The sequence below is a fragment of the Calypte anna genome, chromosome 2 (assembly GCF_003957555.1).
Source record: "Calypte anna isolate BGI_N300 chromosome 2, bCalAnn1_v1.p, whole genome shotgun sequence".
Lineage (NCBI taxonomy): Eukaryota > Metazoa > Chordata > Aves > Apodiformes > Trochilidae > Calypte > Calypte anna.
Window position 1 is genome coordinate 64,693,681 of NC_044245.1, and position 21,065 is coordinate 64,714,745.

The 21,065-nt window shown below is 39.7% G+C and overlaps 2 protein-coding genes across 4 annotated transcripts in view; one reads left to right on the forward strand and one right to left on the reverse strand.

Annotated features, from left to right (window-relative positions):
• MAK (male germ cell associated kinase) overlaps positions 1-14,131 on the forward strand; it is a 29,405-nt gene extending 15,274 nt beyond the window's left edge. Inside the window, exons 8-16 of one of the 3 annotated variants that reach the window (XR_003987280.1) lie at positions 418-585; positions 2,324-2,638; positions 3,572-3,762; positions 4,345-4,463; positions 6,183-6,314; positions 8,092-8,166; positions 8,809-8,949; positions 9,033-9,110; positions 9,564-9,593. Coding sequence is in view for 2 of the 3 variants with exons in the window: in XM_030446252.1 (XP_030302112.1) it covers positions 418-585; positions 2,324-2,638; positions 3,572-3,762; positions 4,345-4,463; positions 6,183-6,314; positions 8,092-8,166; positions 10,966-11,094; positions 12,509-12,663 (1,284 nt within the window). In the remaining variant the exon portion in view is untranslated. Of the gene's footprint in view, positions 1-417; positions 586-2,323; positions 2,639-3,571; positions 3,763-4,344; positions 4,464-6,182; positions 6,315-8,091; positions 8,167-8,808; positions 9,010-9,032; positions 9,111-9,563; positions 9,594-10,965; positions 11,095-12,508 lie in introns of those variants that run through there. The other 2 variants (XM_030446252.1, XM_030446253.1) reach the window with 2 other exon arrangements.
• A 3,041-nt stretch (positions 14,132-17,172) lies between these two features.
• LOC103531472 (transmembrane protein 14C) lies at positions 17,173-21,065 on the reverse strand. Its single transcript, XM_030446060.1, has 4 exons — positions 20,902-21,065; positions 20,252-20,353; positions 18,246-18,330; positions 17,173-18,010 (listed from the first exon to the last, which is right to left on the reverse strand). The coding sequence occupies exons 1-4, from the start codon at positions 20,975-20,977 to the stop codon at positions 17,953-17,955; spliced, it is 321 nt and encodes a 106-aa protein (XP_030301920.1). The 5' UTR covers positions 20,978-21,065; the 3' UTR covers positions 17,173-17,952.

The window sequence follows — 21,065 nt, forward strand, 5'->3', positions numbered from 1 at the left end:
AATGGTAGAATCAGTTTTATATTGTATAGGCTGCACCATGGTGTGCTGGGTGGAAGGGCCACACCTCAATTCTCAAAAAGAAGCTATGTTGAAGTCAGCTGTTTGAGCTAATTTCTGTGATAGATGGAATGTTTAATACTGTTTTTGCTGTTTCTGGTACTGCTGCATGCTGTTCTTCAGGTAGAAGGCACACACCTTTACCTACAGGAGAGCTTGAGGAGTGTCATCAGAGTCTGATGTTCACTGGTGGTGTAATAATTGTAATGGAAAATAAGAAAGCTTGCTTTCCACTGTGTAGGATTGAGCTACTCAAACCAAGCATGACTTGAAGCTGCCTAAAATTAAATTTATTCTGATGTTCAAAGATGTATAGTCTCTGCTCTTTTTTGTTGCTCATTTTTCTTTCCTTTGAAACAGAGTGACTGGCCAGAAGGATACCACCTTGCTTCTGCCATGAATTTCCGTTTCCCACAATGTGTCCCTATAAGCCTAAAAACTCTCATCCCAAATGCAAGCAACGAAGCAATACAGCTTATGAGTGATATGCTGAACTGGAATCCAAAGAAGAGACCTACAGCAAGTCAGGTCTGAGCACCTGAATGAATTAGAATTAGTTTTCTTATGTTGCTAAAAAAATGTAGATACAAAAATAGATTATCATAATATTGATGGCCTGAGAAAAGTTTCCTCATTTTTAACACTTAGGTGGGAATGAGACTGAGTGGTTTAGCAGACATTGTTAGCTCTTTAATTATTTCTGCAGTTCTGTTTTCTGTATTGGCATATTCTGAAACTTTCTCTGCACTGGACAGAGAAATATCTGGGCTGCAAGATTCCTGAACTGTACCTATAAGTCACTTCTGCTGCCTTCTTTTTCCTCCCCTGTTTGTACAAAGGGGGATGTTGAAAATTAAGCTTTGCTTTTTGTAAAGCTGCAGATAGAAGGCAGTATGGAAGAGCTAAGGATTATTTTTACTCAGAGATGGGACACAAAATGTACTAAATGATAAGGAAAGAACTTTGTGAAGAACATACCAGTGGGTCAAAAAAATCAGTTTTTCTCCAAGTTAATTAAAAAAAACGTATTTCAAGTTTCAAGATGGTTACATTCCACTAATTTTTCTTTTTTTAGTATTCCTACCTAATGTAATCCTATTTAGAAGGCATAAAAGGGGAATACAATTGGGAAAGAAAAAGGATGTATTGCAAGTAATTCGAGGTGGATGTAATGTAAGTGATTCAGAAGTGGTTAAGCAGATGGTACTAAGTAGAGCAACCATTTCTCTCCACTTCAGAAAGCATATCTATTGTTACATTCACTGAAATCTATCTGTAGTCTGGGTCTGTATATCTCTACACAGAATATGGCGTGGGCAAAAGCTGTTTTTTTGGTTCCATAAAGCACTAAGTGAGTTGTCAAGGAAGCAGCTGCAGCAGCTGTGCAATTCACAGCCAAAAGGGATTTTAATGCACCTACAGGGAAATGTGTACAACAGCAGCAATTTTCAAGTGCAGATGATTCAAAACATCTCTTTGAGGACTAACAAAGAGTAGGATCCTACCCAGAAGGAATAGCAGAGTGTGTTGTTTTTGACATAGGAGGAGCTTTAAGGTATTTCCATGTTGAGCATCTAGCAGTGGGCATGAGAAGGTCAGGGAAAAAGAAAGACATACATATCTACCTGAAGACAGACACTACCTTCCTAATAAACAACATCAAGGCACAACAAGCCTGTACTTCAAAGCAAAACAAAACCAGAGAAAGCTGGTGATAAGAAAATGAAGGAGAAACTTTGCTGATCATCTTCCACTAACGTATGGGGGTTACAATTATTAAATGGCAATCGTCATACTTTGGGGTTTTTTAAACAAATTAAAAACAACAACAACAACAACAATAAAAAACCAAGTTCCCAAAACATAGCAGCAAAAACATGTAATAAAGCATGTGGTAAAGGTAGTGGAGACTACTTGTTTTAAGGTTGAAATTTGTTACTGCATGAATACAGAATGGTGTTGAATGTAAAATTACACCCCAGAACACAGACTTGACAAAACCTAGAAGTAAAGGAGGGAAAGAAAGGACATTGCTGCTGTAACATGTACAAGTATATCCATCTTACTAAATTATACAGTGGGAAGAGTTTAAAATACAGAACTGACAGTTATCAATAGGCACTGTTTACATACTGCCTCCTGCATCCATCCTGCATCTGTGCTGTAGAGCTTGCTCAAATGCTTGAGAAACCTCGTTAGATCCTTGATGAGGTTACCAAAGTCAACTTTTTGAAGTAAGGTTGGTTTGTTGTATTTTCTTCTCCAGGCTTTGAAACACCCTTACTTTCAAGTTGGCCAAATTTTAGGACCTCCTCCACAGTATCTGGAGAAGCAGAGTCCTGTGAAACCACTTCAGCCAACAGAGCCAAAGCCAGCTTTACCTAAACTGGAAGTTATATCTCAGCCTGAACCTCAGTCTTCACCTGATGGACCTGACAAAACAGAGCCACAGCCACTGTCAAAGGTTAACCAGCAGCCTCTCCAGCAAATTCAGTTGCCACAGAATACAACTAACCAGCAAGTACCAAAACAGCAGCAACCACAGGCATTTTTTCCAACGATCAATAAAAACTCAGTGCCAGTAAGTTGTCTTCAATAAATAGTTAGGTGGTTTCATTAAAAGTTCTTACTATAGTGAATCAATCAATCCCTTGAAAATAATAGTACTTTTTAATAGAGGAGATAAAGATAATTAGGGACTTTTACTGGCCTGCTTATGCACTAATGTTTACTGACCTTTGAGAAACAATTCAAAAAAATATTGTTAGTATGCAGTAGAAGAGTGGAAAGGGAGAACATTGCTTGCCTCAAGCAGGAAAATACCTGAGAAAATTAATTCCTAAGCTTGGAAGAATTTAACAAAGTTTTCAGCAAGTTTAATATTAAACTTTGATTCGCAGTCTTCATTTTGCTTTCCATTTCTATTCACTGAACTGTATAAGTGAATGAGTACATAAATTATGTTACAAGTAACAGGTAATCAGAAAATACTGGAAAGGAAACTACAGAAAAATGAAAGAACAGTTTTTGCATCTATTTGCCTCTCTGGATAATGTTAAGGAAAGGCCTGAGTAACTTATTTGCTACATATACGTCAGGCCCATAGCAACTGGCATTCCTAAACCCTGAGCATGGTTGCTGTGACTGTTCTGCATGGCTGTGCCTTACTTCTTGATGGTCCATCTGAGACTGTTACTAGCATGAGTTCAGCAATATACCAGTAGCAGAGGCTAAGCACTGAACTGCCTCTGCAAATAGAATGTTAACTTCATTACTTCAGGTAGATTTGAGCAATTTAAGGATGACAGTCCAAAAGAGCTTCAAAATTCAAGATTCAAAATATCTCCTGGTGTTATTTTTTGGGCTTCAAGTCATTCTGAGGCTATGACCTAAACAGGAACAGCAGTGGGCAAAAATTCTCTCAGAGTTCTCTATGTGATAATCAGGAAGGGAACTAGATATAAATTACAGAATTTTAGAATCTCATTGAAGCTTATTTTTAAATTTGAAATAGAATCCAGCAGCCAGTGGCCATCAGAATGGTGCAGTGGGTCCTAAAAGCTACAGAAGAAGATGGGGACAGACTTTGATAAAGGCTGTGGATAGCTGGGACGATTTGGATGACAATGAATTTGGAATGTCATGTTCAAAGAAGCCTAGTATTGCACTGTTAAAAGAAAAGAAAACCAAGGAATGTCTTTTTAGGCAAGTCCTATATTATCACTTTTATGTTTGGGGTTTTTTGTTTGTCTGTTTGTTTGTGGTTTTGTTGGGTTTCTTTTTAGAAAACAATGTCCAGTAGATTTATAGATTCATAGATAGATTAAGGCAATTGTGCTAAAATTTAAGTCACTAAAATTCTGCAATAATGCAAAGAGCTGTATGTGCAGACCAACTTTGGGTCTAGTTTTGATATAGCACCAGTAATATCTAAACTGAGTCAAATTTGTTTTAAGGCACAGTGTGGTTTAGGTATTTGTCATGTCATTAAGAAACTGTGCATTTTACTAAAATCAGATACTCTAACTTCATTTCTTTTGGCAGTTAAGTTTGGTACTAAGTTCTGCCAGTTTTCCATATTTACTTTTATTCTGTTATATTGGATACACTTTTTCTTCCAAATTTCTGGTCAGACTCTCATGAGGTTTGGCTGCTACTTTGTGAGAATAAATGCTATTGATGAAAGAAGAGTAAGAGATAAACACTGTACTCTTCAAGCTAGAGTCTGCTTGTAACATTCTGATCTGAATTTGTTGGTCATAGTGTTTGAACATTTTTATTTTTCAGTGTGCCAGAACCAAAAGCTTCATGCTGTATCCAGCCAGGAGGAGAAAATAAAGTTCTGATGAGAAATGATTCAGCATCAGCAAAACAGTACTACCTAAGACAATCGAGATATCTACCTGGTAAGGGTAAAAGTGAATAAAAAGGAAAATACAAACTGTGAATGCTCTATGTACAGTACACTGAAACTTTATATCTCACACTTGATAATCTCACTTTTCATAACCAGGTTAAATTTTCAAGTTTTGGACTAAATGTCTTTCTCTAACATTTCTCATCACAATAGATGCAAAGTTCCTGGCTATGTCAGTGTGGAAGACCTGCTTCTGATTAGTAACATGTAAAATCCTCACTAATATGGCTGAGTCCACAGTAATATCTGAGGACTAATGAGAGAGGGGGGAAGTCCTAGAACACACTTAGTTATGGGTCATTCAGGATATATTCCTAGGAATCTGAGATTCCTCTCACTTGAGAGAGCACAGTTCTCAGTTTTGCAGTGTCAGGAGGTTAAATGTTGGTGGGTATTTTTAATTTAAAGTTCTGATAAGCACAGTTACCTTTCTTGGTTTTGTTTAGAAGTGTTCAGTTGTTCACACTGGTAGGAATTCACACACTTCCCTTTCCAATGCAGTCGTCCTCTTTATAAATAAATAGCTTAGTCTGAATTTGGGTGATTTTATCAGAAAAATAACATGAAATTATGTAAATGCTTGGAATAAGAATAGGCAGGAGGAGAAAGAAAAGGCAGTATTTCCTTCAGTTGGTATTCTGAGTATATTCTGTTATCAAATTATTTCTTTGATGTCTCCTTGGTATCTTTCCTTTATTACCATGATGTTTTACACAATTACAGTAAGTGTGTTATGACTTCTACTGTAATCCACATGTGAGAATTTAGGTGGCTCAGAGAGGCCCTCCAGTTTGTCAGGCAAGTTTCTTTGTTACAGTGTATCACTAATTTATCAGGAATTCATTAGGCCAGTGATGACTTCTGAAATGAAATCACTTCCTAAACTATTGAGTCTTTGTGCATTCTATTTAACATTCGAGTCCAAAACAAAAAAAAAAAAAAAAAACAAAAAAACAAACAAAAAAACAACAACAAAAAACCCAACAAAAAACAAAACAAAAAAACAAAAAACAAAAAAAAAAAAAACAAAAACAAAAAAACAAAAAATGAAAAAAAAAGGGGGGGGACTGGGGGAACTTCCTTATCTAAAGATAACACAAGTGGAAAGTTCATCTGCATAGATATAGAAAATAATTCATTTCAGCACTTAAAAGAATAAGAGCTTCAAAGAACATATTTATTATTTATCCATTGTACTTCAGTTTTGCTACAACCAGATCTGGGAGCTGCTTTCATGCTCTGTAATCCCATTAACTCTTGTAATGCTTGTAACATACTGAAATAACAGAACATTTTTGTCCTACTTTTTAACTTAACCCTTTAAGAAATAGTTTATTTTTAACATTAAGACCCCTAGGTTTTGATAGGCATATTTATTTTGTATTAATTGTTGGACAGTCAAAAATATCAAGAATGAGACTATGGTTTTATAGAGACCTAAAGGCTCTTAAAAGTTCTAAAAAGGCTTTTAAAAGTTCTCTTGAAAGCATGATGAGAACAGTTCTTAAATCAGTCTATCTAGTTTTCATGGACTGGCTGAAAAATCTAACCTGACCAATGGACAGTGCTCCCTTACATCAGTGGGGTTTACATTATACCCCAAATAAATCAGTGTTGTTTTACTGCTCCAGAAACACCCATTTTTCATTGTTTGAATTATGTTTGACAAATCTGTATTTATAATATTTTCCATAATTTATTTTCTCAGGTGTAAACTCTAAGAATGGCTCTTTAGTAGCAGTCAATAAAGAAGGATCACATGGAAACTGGAACAACCAGTTGTTCTCTAAGCCACTGGCACACACTGGAGGAGGACTATCTTTCAGCAGAAATATTGCAGGTAAAAGTGTAATTAAAAGTGGTCATATTAGATCTCATCATACTTTAATTTAGTTAAGATCATCTCGTTTAACTTCTGTTGTCAGGCTTAGCTTCTAGGCTAATTTTTTATTTCTTTTTTTAACGTCAGACTCCAAATAGAATCATGGAATCATTGAATTTTCAGGGTTGGAAGGGACCCTTAAGATCATCTAATTCCAACTCCCCTGCCATGGGCAGGGACACCTCCCACTAGATCAGGTTGCTCAGAGCCCCACCCAACCTGGCCTTGAACATTTCCAGGGTTGGCTGGTTCCACCACCTTTCTAGGCAACCTGTTCCAGTGTCTCACCATACATCCTCTTCATATGTAAACTATGTATTTTGTTTTCAGAGCCTAAAGAAAGTATAGACCAGCCCCAATTTATAAAATTTTGTCAAGATTAATTTTGTCCCTAAGCCTGGTCAGTGTGCCATGAAACACTCTCAAATTGCAGCCTCACATGTGAACACAAAGCAGTGGATGGTGTGTTCATGTACTGAAAATACAGCCTGATGCTCTGAACATGTCTTTTAATGATCTACTCATCCTCTTACAGAAGGTTACCTTGTTAGCATCTTGGCTTAGCCCGTGTCTGGATAATATAAGTCACTTCCAAATACTTGAGTGCAAATAAACCACCTACCCTTACATGCATTGTGCAGAAAGAAGTTCAGATTTGTTTATGCACAGATGCTGCACCCCTTTTTAACAGAACTTTAGTAGCCTTTCTCTGTTGTCAACAAACTCTGCTCCTATGTTGCTCATTTGAAATTATGTGAAAGATTTTTGGAAGTGGAAAAATAACAGTGCCTACCAGTATTTTGATGGAATAGAACATTGCTATTTAAGCAGTCATCTGAAATTTAGTATCTGTGTGCCTCAGGATTCATGAATATATTCATTATAATTTTTTTAATATATTCATTATCCTTGCAAGGTAATTAAGCACAAAAAGGCAAAGAGCTATTTCCAAGTGTTTAAATAAGCTAGACATTTACCTATTGAATTGCACTGAAAATAAAATTAAGGTGAATGCCAATGGTGGAAATTCTGCTTTGTCTTACTGGCTTATTTTGGGTTTAAAGAAAAAAACCCTAAAACTGGTTATTTAGTATGTTTGTAAATACCCAGTATGATTTCCATCATTGTCTTGGATTCCATGCAATACTGGAAGTGGAGAACAGGGCATGAACATTTAACACAGAAACACAAGAACCCAGGATAGCTGGATTGTTGATCACGGAAATACAACACATGTAAATTAATGTATGGTTTCTTTTTTTGTATTGGCAAAATTGAAAGTTGACACTGTGCTGCTTACTGTTTAAATAACTATGTTTAGTTTATTTAAGGGTTCGTACTTTTTTTCTCATCCTCAACATTTCCCTAAGGTGAAATCAAATAAGAGCTAAGAGTTACTAAAGCTTTATTTATGAAGAATTGTAAGGTTATGATTGGTCAACTCAGGCAGATATGCCTGCGTGCTTGAACTCAAAATGTATGTGTTTGTGTGACTGGAATGTGATTGCATTGTTGGTAGATCACATTTTTATTCCATTATTAGAAAGGATCTTGTGTGACTAAGCTCTTCCTGCTTGAGAAAACTTTGGAATGAGACACAGTTACAAAAATGTCAGATGTTTATTCTTTCTTGCTTTGTTTTCCTTCATTTCTTTTACATCATCTACCCAGGTTCTCCATTCACCTTTTCTGAAGTTCTGTCTTTCCATCTTTCTTTCATTTCCCTTGTCTGCAGATGAGAACTTACTTATACCTATTGAAAAGCTATCATGCAAAGAAAGGTTGAATGAAAAATTAGAGGATCCAAAAGGTAACTTAGAGCAATTGTAGCCTGGTTCTTTGTACATTTGATATTTATGTTTTATATTTTCTTGTAATATTGCACCTACAGTGCAGATTCCAGATGATCATACACTTGGTTGTCAGTTATAATCTCACTTCTCTCAAACTTTGTTATCTTGTGTCTTCTTTTGGACTCTCTGCACTTGCTGTACTTTGAAAGACAGAGTATTTAATTTCCCTCGTTCACAGCATGTAACTGCTCTATTGCTTGGGTATTGGTGAAGTAATGATCCTAAAGAAGCAGCACATCCATCTCTCCTGAAGAACCTTGTTTGTAGCAGCACTTGGGACGTGCAGCATTGACTACATTCTGATTCTCTACCTGTTACACTGATCTTACAGCCCTGTGATTAACTGTGGAGTTACCTTAGTGTAAGAAGGTGGAAAGTGAGGTTTCCAGACAGCCTTGTTTGTCTCTAAACACACAGTTCACTGCAAGCATTGTAAAGCTGCTGGTTTGTTTCCCCTGTGCCCCAGTTTCTGGCCCCTGTGGTGTGTACTCTGCCTGTGGCACAACACATTGCAGCTGCTCATTTGGGGTTTTAAACTCCCACCCCAGCTCAGATGATTCAGTGATGCTATCCTTTATGAAGAATCATTGTTGTTTGAGGTAGGAAATGTGACCTGGCCACACTTGCTGACATTATGGACATAAGTGCTCACTTTAGACACCTGCTGCCAAACCTTCTGGTTGCCCAGTGGATGAATACTTGTATCAAGAAGCCCTTCTTTTGTACAGCAGTGATCAGAGGTAAGAAACTCTGCTTTTCAAAAGGATTTTTAAAAAATTATTCTATTATCTGATATTTAACTTTTTTCCCCTTCTTCCCCCAGTTCTCATCTAACAAAAGATCACCCCTCCAGACCATTCACCCAGACCGTTCTTCCTGGCTGCATAAGGGTTGTTCAGAGGTACGGAGAACCAAAAGAGGTTTAACGATTTTGACAGATAGGCAGCTGTAGTGAAATGAGGCAACCGTGTGCCACTAATTGCCTACCTTTTATTGGCCCCCTGGTCCTGCTCATGCGCAGTGGGGGCCCACCCTAATCAGGCACAGGTGGGCTTGACACAAGCTCATGCTCACTCCCTGGCAATTAGTGGCACCTGGTTGCCTCATTTCAATACAGACAGCTTTACTGAGCTGTAGATAAGCAGCAGACACAAGTAGTCTTTGAGGTTATATTAATTTAAGGACTGTCATGCACTTATCCTAACACCTCAGAATTGTAAGGAATGTTACTAAGCTGTCAGAGCTATGAACTACTCACAGTGAAGTAATTAAGAACTGAGGGAATAAGAGAATTTGTGTGAATGAGTACACAGCTGAACGAACCCCTAAAACTGTGTTGCTTTGTTTTTTTCAGGCAAATTCCTGAAAAGAAGGAAAAACTTCAAGATTACAACAAAGTTAAATTTTGTTAAAATACTTTATTAAAGTTGGATTATTTACCAGGACTTTTGTGTCATTCTTTATGGTGCTGGAAACTGGCACCAATGGGACACAGGGAAGTCACGTGGAGACCCAAATATTTGCAGGCCTGATAGAAGTGACAGTTTGGGGACACTGGCAAAACTGAGTTAGCTGAGTGCTATTTATTAGTGCTTCTGAACAGAGAAGTATGCAATGACCCAACACAGCTGTGATGAGCTGAGGATACCTCTTTGGCCTTGTAGATGACCAATTTTGTAGCTTATAGATCAGTGCTCTGAGCTCTGGAAGTGTTTGTGTGAAGAGGAACATTTTGGATGGTATTGAGGCCAGAGATTTAGGGGACAGAAAACTGTCAAATCAGATACTGCATGTTTTACTGCAACTACCATTGAAACCATGCTGAATATTAATATAAAAATGCTCACATATGATAAAGTTAAAAATAACTGTGTATGGCCTTGTAATTAACAAACTTAATAATACTAAATATAGAACCATACCACTAAAGAAAAGCATTTCTCTCTGGACATTGTGCTAGCACAGGCTTAACACAGTCCCAAGTGATAATAGACAATGGAGAAGGTAAGAAGTTTTCTTGGAGCAGGGAGTCAGTAACAGATCCCTCTGCACTGGACAGTAATTTCAGTACTAATTTGGTGTGTAACTGCACTATGTTTCTCAGCTTCCATATGAGGATGGTTATGTCAGCCTTCCCAAGGCAGTACTGCTTTGAAGACCTGGATGAAAACTAAGCAGAAAAAAATTATGATGGGGTTTAAAGAAAGACAGTAATTGGGTTTGACTCCTGTAGCAGGGCTTTAACTGGGGAACCAGCAAAGTCAACTTCAAGTGGAGAACCACTTCCCGCAAGAGAAGTTTGGTTACATTATTTTAGATACAGGCCAAACATGTTGAGCACAAGAGTCTTGTTGAGCACTACTTTTCAAATACTGAAGTGCTTAAACCAATTTCCTGTAAGTAAAAGGTAAGGTCCTGTCTTTCTCTAAAACTTGGTGTAAACCTTTCTGTGTGGTCTAAGTTGAATGAAAGTACTAACAAAATGTTCATCCTGCTCTGTTGTCTTTATTCTGGTTGAGCTGCCAGTCAGATGTACTGGATCTGCAACTTAGCAAGTCTGTTAGATGTTGTAAAGGGTCCAACTAATACACAATGCAAAGAATATTTACTTTTTTCCAACAGACAAACACTAGGGAGCTGTTAAAGAATAGTCATACTTAGTACTCCTGTGATACTGCCAATATGTTTTGATGTAACAATAAAAAGAAGGCAAGGTTTTCGGAAATGAAAATACTAAAGCTCTGTAATGTCAACAGGAAATCCTGGCTTTGTAAGTGGTACTGGTTACAGCTCATCAGGAGTATATATCCCTTCCTTTCATAAAAAAGAAGTTGGATCAGCTGGACAACGGATACAGCTAGCTCCTCTTGGTGCACCTGTATCAGGTAGGAATCATCCTTTTGTCGTATATATCTGAGAAATGTTTATTTTCCAAGCTTCCTAAAAGATTTGTTATTCCTTAGTAAGGTTTTCTTCAAGCTTTGTAAGTAAAATTCTTGGACATAAATAATTCTTGACATAAATAAATTGAAAGTCTGTGTCTAGGGGAAGTCCTGATATTTACGGAAACTATTGCTGCATTAGCTGTTAGGTAAAAGAGAAAATACAGGTGTAAAACTTTAGTAATTCTGGAAGGTTCAAACCATTCGCTAAACTACCATTTATCAGTGATGAAGAACTGTAAACATTGTAGAATTATAAAAATATGTAGCTCCACAACTATAGAATAAATGTAGACTGGATATGATATAAATACATTCTTTATGTAGCTAGCAGGAATTGGTACAGTCACTAACTAGTGACTATGCAAAATAGGTAAATTTAAGTTTTTTAAAAAGCCTTTTGTTTCAGTGAATTTGGAGGAATTTCCTTGACAGTGACTTCCATGTACCTTGTAGCTGTCTTGGGTGGGTCTTTAATCAGTTTAATGTCTAATAAGGCAATTGAATGATGCTGATCTGTGCTTGCAGTGTTCTCAACAATTTAAAAAAGGCAAAGGCACTTCCCAAGTGACTGAGTTTAAAGTCATGGGGAGATGGCAGAATTGGTGACAAACATGAAGAAAACCATGAGAAGTCAACTCCTGCAGCAGAGCAATTACTTAACCACACAAAGCCTGAAGAAGTAGTGATTATCTGAAGTGCAGAAAGGGGAAATCTGAGTTGGAAGGCTGGGAATACAGTAGTGCACTATGCCCTGTGCCTGAGATCAGGTGGATCTCAATATAAGGGATTAGAAAAAACAAGGACTTAGAACAGGTCCTACAAAATCAGAGAAATGGGAAATGGAGATGAAGAGGACTTGCCACGAGGCACATTAAAAGTTCTCAGCTAAGCAGGAGGAGAAGGAAAGGCATAAAATCTCAAAAGGAACAAGTGGGTGTCCAGAAGCTGTCCTTCCATCTAGGCTGTTTGGGTTTTAAATTTAGCAATGCTATATGTTTTTTCAAATATTTAAGATAGAGAAAAGAACAGTTCCAGGCTGTAGCAGTTTTATAATAGGAGATGGAGTTGTCAACATACTCGAGTTTTTCCGCTGAATTTCAGTCTAAATAATTTCCCAAGGGATTGTTGCAAAGCAAGTATCCAGGAGATGAGAATTACTAGTAAGATGCACAGACTATAGGAAACATTAACCTTGGCTGAAAATGAACATAGACAGCATCTGAGGGACAGAAGCATCCTACTGTGTTAGCATTACTGAGTACCACAAGTCATCTTTATGCTCTCATTGTTTTATCTGTAAAGGAGTGAAATACCTTTTGAGTCAATATTCTTTCTGTGTTTTTGTTCCTTTCAGATTATTCCTGGAAAACCAGAGCTGCTCGTGCTCAGTTACCAGGACCTGCTTTCAATTCAGCAGCAAAAAACGTGATGATTTCAACTCGCTCACCAACAATTCAGCCAGTACATGGAAGAACAGACTGGGTGGCCAAATATGGAGGAAACAGATAGAAAATGCTATCCTCTCTATATATAAAAAGTGAGCTGTGTCATTTCTCCTGCACTGGAAACCTGAAATGCCTATTTGCTCTAATTTTACCTAAGGCTGTGCAATACTAAAGAAGAAAAAAAGACCTTGTCTTCTATTACCTATGGAAGAAAAATACAGTACTATGTCAAATACTGGCTATAAAGCAGGATTTATTGTAGTGTTGTGTAACACATATTGCCAAAACTACTGATAATTAGATTTCACTTTACATTTTTCTATAGGTGGATCTCCTGTCCTTATACTCCTAAAAAAAAAAAGAAACAACAACCTGCTATGGTTGTTTGCCCAGTGCAATGCCCACTAGTGGTATAGGTTTGCTTCTGTGTACAAAAGTAGCCACAAGCAGAGCTAAAGCAGAGCAGCACCAGGCCTTCACTTTTTAGCCTGATTCCTCACCAGAGAGTGAAAGCACAGATCAGGCAGGTGAAGAACACCACGCTCCTATACATGGCTTTCAAAACTCACTTTTACCTCAGTTACTTAGAGTCTGTAATGTGCAAAGAGCTTGTAATAGCAGTAAGAACTTGTTGTAGTAGGACTTGAGCAATCCACTGGTAAATACTACACAAGGACTGTCTAGAAACTTGGCCCATAAGTGGCTATAGAATGATATCGCAGTATAGGAAAAAAAATAAGTACTTCATGCTAGACTTACCTCACCAATCTGTGGTGAAGCCTAAAAATTAGATTCTACTGTTATAATTAAGTTGTGGCCATTATTGGTCAAAGATCTGTAGAAATTTTGATCTGTCCTTTCAAGGAAATGTCACACCGACAATCTAAGGACCCCGAATCAGTGGAGTCTGTCAGTCATTTTAAGGGTGAACTGGCCAAAAAGGCATAAATTTTCTGTAAACTCCTATTTCTACATGTTAGTCAAACTAAACTACAGAAATTGAATGAGGTATGTGAGGGAGAATATTGGGCTGTTCTTCAAAGATGTTGCTTTCTGATTTAGATCTTCAAGGCCAACTTAGTTACTAAAACTACACAAACTTTAATAATGCAATACCTCAATGTTTATATGCTCATTCAGTACGTTTAGAGACATATATGCTATATTTTATAGTAATATCCCAAAAAAGACTTTGCAATGTAAATTGTTTTTAGGTTTTTGAGCTAGCTTCATTCTTTTAACAGCTGCATTTAGAATAGATGCTTTAGACTTGGTGTTAATATTAACCCTGCCATTTTAAAGTACAAAATCAGTGTATTCTTTAAAGATGTAAAGCTGTTAATGATTAAGCATTGTAAAAAAATGTATTTGGCTTTTATAACTGCATATTAAAATATAAAATCTGGGCCATAATATAAGGGTTACAGTTACTTAGTGGAAATAATTTCATCTCAATAGTTGTACCAAAAAATCAAGTATTTTGTTATGAAAATTGCACTTAAAGCAAATGCTGCTTTAATACTGAAGAAGTTATATAGGGATAGGCATATCTGGTTAGTAATGCACTAGAGACTTTAATTCAATTACAGTTGGTCTAGGCTTAAGTATTTGTCATTCCCTGAGTATTAACAGATGTCTCTATGCTATTTAAATGCATCTTAATCCATCTGTAGAACATATCTGTAACTGGCTCTAGCAATGAAGGACAACCTCAGAATTTCTATAACAGTCATAAAGGCACTGGTTTATAATTGAAAAAGCAAGAGAAATCAGTCCCTCATCTTGAGTGCAAGAGCCCAGTGACTTAGTTGCCCAGGTTTAATTGCTTTACATGCAGAAGGTCCTGGGTTCATGCCCCAGTGGAACCACCAGAAGGGAAGCAGGAAAGGCAGGAAGGGCAGGCAGCCGGAAGCTGGAAGCTCTTGTGATGCCTCCAATTTATACTGAGTATGATGTGTATGGGATGGAGTACTCTGTTTGGTCAATTCTCGCATCTATCTTATCCGTTCCTCCCCAAAGGAGGGCTGCAGGTGGGACCTCTTTATGCCTTCTGGAGGGTAAAAAGTTCCTCAGACATGAGCAGTGTCCTTGGCTCTGCACACCAGTCTCTAGCAGTAACTATAAACATCAAGTGTTATCAGTCCTAGAAGCAGACACTGTCTGAGAAACTTGCTGTTAATTTCAGCAAGTGCAACTACTTACAAGAGACTTAGCTGAAAGCAAAAGTACAAGACAGAAAATCACCTTTCTCCTGGCCCAAATGAGGACATTTAGTTAAAATCACAGTCTGGTGCAGGAATTAGTTAATCATGTGTCCATATCTCACATGCACCTCAATGTCTTTCTTGTAGTGGGGGGCCCAAAACTGAACACAGGATTTGAGGTGTGGCCTCACCAGTGCCAAATGCAGAGGCACCATCACTTCCCCAGTCCTACTGGCCACACTATATCCCTGCTACAAGCCGGGATGCTGTTGGCCTTCTTGGCCACCTGGGCACACTGCTGGCTCATGTTCAGCCAGTTGTTAACCACCACCCCCAAGTCTTTTTCCTCTGGGCAGCTTTCCAGCCACTCTTTCACCAAGTCTGTTGCATTCCATGGGGTTGTTGTCACCCAAGTGCAGGACCCAGCACTTGGCCTTTTTGACTCTCATACAATTGGCCTTAACCCATCGATCCATCCTGTCCAGATCCCTCTGCGGAGCCTTCATACCCTCAATGATCATAGAATCATAGAATTGGCTGGGTTGGAAGGGACCTCAGAGATCATCAAGTCCAACCCTTGAACCACCTTGAACCACCGTTGCGGTTGCTAGACACTGAGTGCCACATCCAGTCTCTTTTTAAATATCTCCAGGGATGAAGAATCCACTACTTCCCTGGGCAGCCCATTCCGATGTCTGATCACCCTCTCCGTAAAGAAATTATTTCTAATATCTAACCTAAACTTCCCCTGGCACAACTTAAGACCGTGCCCTCTTGTCTTGTTGAAAGTCGTCTGGGAAAAGAGACCAACCCCCCCCTGGCTACACCCTCCTTTCAGGGAGCTGTAGAGAGTGGTGAGGCCTCCCCTGAGCCTCCTCTTCTCCAGGCTGAACAGCCCCAGCTCCCTCAGCCTCTCCTCATAGGGTCTGTGCTCGAGTCTCTTCACCAGCCTGGTTGCCCTCCTTTGGACCTGCTCCAGGACCTCAATATCCTTCCTAAACTGAGGGGCCCAGAACTGGACACAGTACTTGAGGTGTGGCCTACTGAGCCCTTTGCCATTGCCAGAGCCATACTGCGGCTCTGCCCGTTCCTGGCTGTTTCCCTGCTGATCCAGAACCCATCCTGCTGACATGGCATCCTGCCTCAACCTCAGGCCTGCCTCATCACTTCAGCTTGTCTGGCAACCCCCTGCTCTGCTGGCAGAGGCTGGCTACAACCACCAGACTAGCTCTGTCCCTCCTCAGGCAGTGTAAGGTCACTGGTCTCCTCATCTTGCTGCCATGAGGAAGGAGAGAGAGTGCAAGTTCAGAGAATTTTAAGCAACTCCAGCCTCACTAGCCTAACAGATCAGACCCACTGCTTCCATCTGTCCCATTGTCAGCCACCAAAGAAGAAAGGTTGAGGAATAACAGAAGGACACAGAGCTCCCAACATAAGAAAGACATAGAACTCTTTGCATGCGTCCATAGGAGAGCCACAGAAATGATCATCGGGCTGGAGCACCTCCCCTATGAAGAAAGGCTGAGGAGGTTGGGGTTGTTCAGCCTAGAGAAGAGGATGCTCCAATGATCTCATAGCAGCTTTTCAATATCCAAATGGGAGCTACAAGAAAGCTGGGGTAGGGCTTTTTGCACAGGTGTGTATCAAGAAGAGAAAGGGCAATGGTTTAAAACTTGAAGAGGGGAGATTTAGGTTAGACATTAGGAAAAAAATATTTCCTATGAAGATGGTGACGCTGGTTGCCCTGGGAAGGTGTGACTACGCTCTCCCTGGAAGTATTCAAGGCCAGATTGAATGGGGCCTTCAGCAACCTGATTGAGTGGGATGAACCCATGCAGGGGGGTTGGAACTAAATGATCTTTAAGGTCCCATCTAACCCTATCCATTCTATGATTCTATAAAATTGAAACTCCAGATCCATGCAGAAAGGGATGGAAGTTAAAACAGATCAGAAAAGGGATATGTTACCATCCGTGTGGAGCTCCCAGGATTACTTCTGCATGACAGGTTTATATTTAGAACTATTTCAGGCATTAAGGGAATCAGCTGAGGACAAAGATATCACCTGAGCCCTTCAGTCTTTAAATAAGCTTTCACAGAGCATTTTTCAAATCTGAAATAGATTATTCCTCTCAGGAGAAAAAAAAACATAAAAAATTAATGCAACACTTGTCACAATATATAGTCTGTGTGCTTTTGTTCTCTATACTTCCTCCCAATTCATGGGATTTTTGTATTTACAACTTACTAGATGCAGGGAATGGAATAGAGGTAATGTTTACAATTCATGTTTCCAAATATATGCAGATACCCTGCAGGAAAGGCACCAAATGGTATCCAACCAGATGAATGATTAAAGAAAAAAAAAGTTGTGTAGAACACACAGGTTTGTATTAATCATTTGTTACTTTATTCAGAATAACATTTTAGTTATAAGGAAATGCAAGAGCTATGCCTACAATTATGCGTTGTCTAATAAAGCACATTTTTTTAATGAATAATTATCTGTAAAAGTGAAGCGAGTTACATTTAGCTGGTCACTACTGCTAAGAAGTAATTGCAAGTAACAAGTTTGCATTTATTGCATTACTGCAGCACCTTGACAGCCTGCTCCGTGATAACGTCTTGTGGGACCAGGTTCTAATGCTCAGTGCTCAGAGAACCAAGTCCCAGACTGATAAACCTCATAACCAGATAAGCTGTCAGGGAGGGGACAAGTAACATAATAAGCATGTTAACTGCATTATTAATTACTTGTGACAAGCTGGCAACTTCCCTCTCATTGTTACAGAGGTATAGATAATTTTAGAATGACAATTCCAGATCTACATTTAAGCTTTGATCCTGCAACTCTCTGTATCTGAGTGCCAAGAGGTCTTTGCCTAAAACTAATTTGCAGGACAAGAAGCTAAACTAGTGCTAAACTTGTATTTTCTTGCTTCACAGTGCAGAAAATGTTAAGACAAATACTCTTTTGGAAGACATAACAAGGGCTCTCACTGCCAGTCCGTTAAAAACACAACCTATATGCATTAGGATATGAAAAATACAATGAACAGACAGTGCCTTTTCCACTTTTGCGCAGCGAATTTATGCAGTTGCATTTTCAGGCTTCTCAATCACGGATCTTCAAGTGACTTGATGCAGGCTTATGGCTTTAGAGGCTTTTCCATCATCTGTAGTCCAAGCCGTCCAACCATCAGTAAACTGTTGAACAGAATAGTTGTTAAAAAAAATAAAATAAAATAAAGGGAGCGACAAAAAAATCTCTTCAAGAAGAAGAGGTACATGATTTCATTTAGCAAAACTCAACCAGAAGTTTTCTTTTTCTTCACCCAACTTACCACACAACATTTACATTTTAAAACAATATAATCCACTAATAGTTGAAATAAGACACTTACTCAGAAATTCAGACAAGGAAAAAAGACAGGTGGCTAACCTGGCACCAGCAATTATCCCAGGCATTGCTTTTTTGGAGTTGTAAAATCTCATTCCCATAACAGCAGACAAGGTTCCAGATGCCACTGTTGAAAAGAAGCCTGGTCAGAACTGTATGAAGCAGAAAAACCAGCAGAGCACAACAGCAACTTCAACATTTAGCAGTGCCACCCAGGCAGCCCTATGTCTAGAGATAGGAATGCTGCCCTCTCCACAAGGAAGCACATCCAAACATTTTATTTATTTTTGTTCAACATCAGAGCTGTTGCAAGCTTCTGAGCAGCTGTTCCACCCCTCACTATACGCAAGTAGATCTTGTCAGGGTTGAGACCACTTTCTGATCACCCACAACCTCCATTCCTCTTGGAAGATCACCAACTCTCCCTCACTTTCTCTGTATTTGCAGAGATTTGTATGATTATTTCCTTGAATACAGGCTCAAAACTACCAGAAAGCTAGGGTGGTGACAAAGTTCAGTATGTGAGAGGCAAAACTGGAATATTACAATTCCCATTTCTCTGTGACATTTTGAACTGGAAAGTAGCACTGAATACTACAACTAGAAATAAAACCATACCCTTTGAAAATATGCGTTAGCAAGAAGAAAGAGGTCTAAGGTATCAAACTGAAAGAGCAACCAACATTTTAAACATCACTCCAAATTATTTAATCTCTAAATCCGGAAAAAACAACCCATCCATAATCACAGAACAGTGGCTGGGCCATTGTATCCATTTCTCCAAAGTTTCAAGTTTGCATCAGAGAGGGCAAAAGATACTATAAAGATACTAAGTCACAGTTCTTTTTATGGATTTCTACCCCTGATGAGCTGTGACCAACCTAAACCTCGGGAAGAGCCGCAACTGGGCTGAGGAGCCTCCAGCAGGGCTGAGAAATGGATGAATAAAGCACTGTACTAGACTGGGAGACAACCCCACTTTCAGGAGGTCCACTTGAAAGCATCACATCAGTATATATAGAAAAGCTGCTCACATTTCTGCCACAACTCTGCCAAAAACCTCATGCACAGTCACTCTCTAGGTGTACCAGGATGGAAGAGACAGATCACAAGTGAAATCTTGCTTCACATTGAGCTGTTTTACATTTGATTTCTTTCTGACATGGCTGTTTGGTCCTCTGCTATCTACCAAGGGCTTCATAACACCTTCCAGCACATTATGTGATCAAGTACTATTGGTTTTACCTATACAAATAGTTTTGTATCACTGCAGTGCTATAGCACCATAACACTAATAATACCATGGCATGATTATAGAACTAGGATTCTCAAGAGGTCATCTAGGCTGACCTAGTGCCCACAGGCAAGATTAATTCCTGACAGGTAACTGGTCTAACCAGTTATTAAAGTCCTGTAGTGATGCAAACTCCTGAGGTTCACCTGATCTCACCCAGTGCTTCATAATACTTTTCACAGACACTTTATCCTTCTCCTTCATCTGAAGGGTTAACTACAAGCTCAGCCCACTTGGCATCCTATCTACCCAAAGAGAGGAGAACAGATTGTTCTCTCCTTTCTTTCATATACTTCAGCCTGTTTCTTCCTCAGCACTTGATGCATTAAAACATATACTGCTCTTCTTCTGAAATGCTTGGGCAAACCAGTATGCCATACCTCCACATAGTGACAGTAATGTGACAAGCAATATTACTAAAACGCCAATTCCAGGACCACAGAGTAAAAGTCCTGCTTCACAACCAAACATTTTTCACTTGTGTTCCATGTGTCCACATTAGCTTAACACCATATGTAATATGGCAGAGGAGAAAGGTATTTATCACCAACTCTGGCTTCCAGAAAGACATCAACAGGTGGTAAAATCCAGGTACCCTGGTTTTACACAAAAACCTCTGGCTATGTGCTTGCGACTACCTACAACATTTATAGAAATAAAGCAGCATAGATAAACTGAAACATGTTGGAAAAAGAGTTTCCTATTCCCACTGCTACCTTGTAATGCTTAGTAGGGTGGTGCTGAACAAACTTACCAAGGGAAAGCCACACATTCTTTGGATCTTTGGACTGCTGATAAGCGCCCAGTCCTGCTAAGCCACCAAAGACAAGACCAGCAGCTAGAGAAGGGACGCTGCCTAAATAAATGAAAAAGAGAACATTTAGTGAATGAACATATCTAAAGCAAGCCTGCAAAGCAAACAAAGGCACTTGCAAGTTCACATTCACTTAAAAAAACAAAAAAAAAAATCAGGGAAACAACCTAAAGCAAACCAAAAATACTGGAGTGATGGAGGTGGGATGGGGGTGGTATTTGGTTTTCTTCTTATTTTTGTTTTTTGTGAGTAAGTGACTTCGCAGACCTCTGCCGATCGCTGTCCCCACGCAACACGGATTTAACTCAGTGTGCCGGCCCAGCGAGCAGGCCCCTGACCCAGAGCCGCCCCCCGGGGCGGGATTTCATCCGCAGGCTCGGCCCGGACGATACCGGCCTCTCTCCGATACCGGCCTCCCCTCTCGAGGCGCTCCGGCACCCGCCGCCGGGCCGGACCCGGTCGGACCCGGTCGGAGCGGAGCGGGCTGCCTGCGGGCGGTACCGGGACACCCCGTGATATGTCACCCTCCCTCCCGGTCCGGGGGGGGCACCCCCACGCACACCCCGGGCACACCGACCTCCGGCACCCACCTGCCTTGGCGTAGCCGACGACTCCTCCCGCCGCCACCAGCGCCGCGTAGCCGAAGCCCAGCCAGTCGTACTCCATCTGCGGGCAGCTCCAGGCCTGGCCCAAACACCCCCGGCTCCGACCTTGGGCCGCCCTCCTCGCCTCCGGTGCCGCCTACCCCGCCGGT

Coding starts and splice junctions, on each gene's coding strand:
- LOC103531472 (XM_030446060.1), bottom strand. CDS start 20,977: ATGGAGTACGACTGGCTGGGCTTCGGCTACGCGGCGCTGGTGGCGGCG. Junction 20,354..20,901: donor CGTCGGCTACGCCAAGGCAG/GTGGGTGCCGGA, acceptor TCATTTATTTAG/GCAGCGTCCCTTCTCTAGCT. Junction 18,331..20,251: donor GAATGTGTGGCTTTCCCTTG/GTAAGTTTGTTC, acceptor TCTTTTCAACAG/TGGCATCTGGAACCTTGTCT.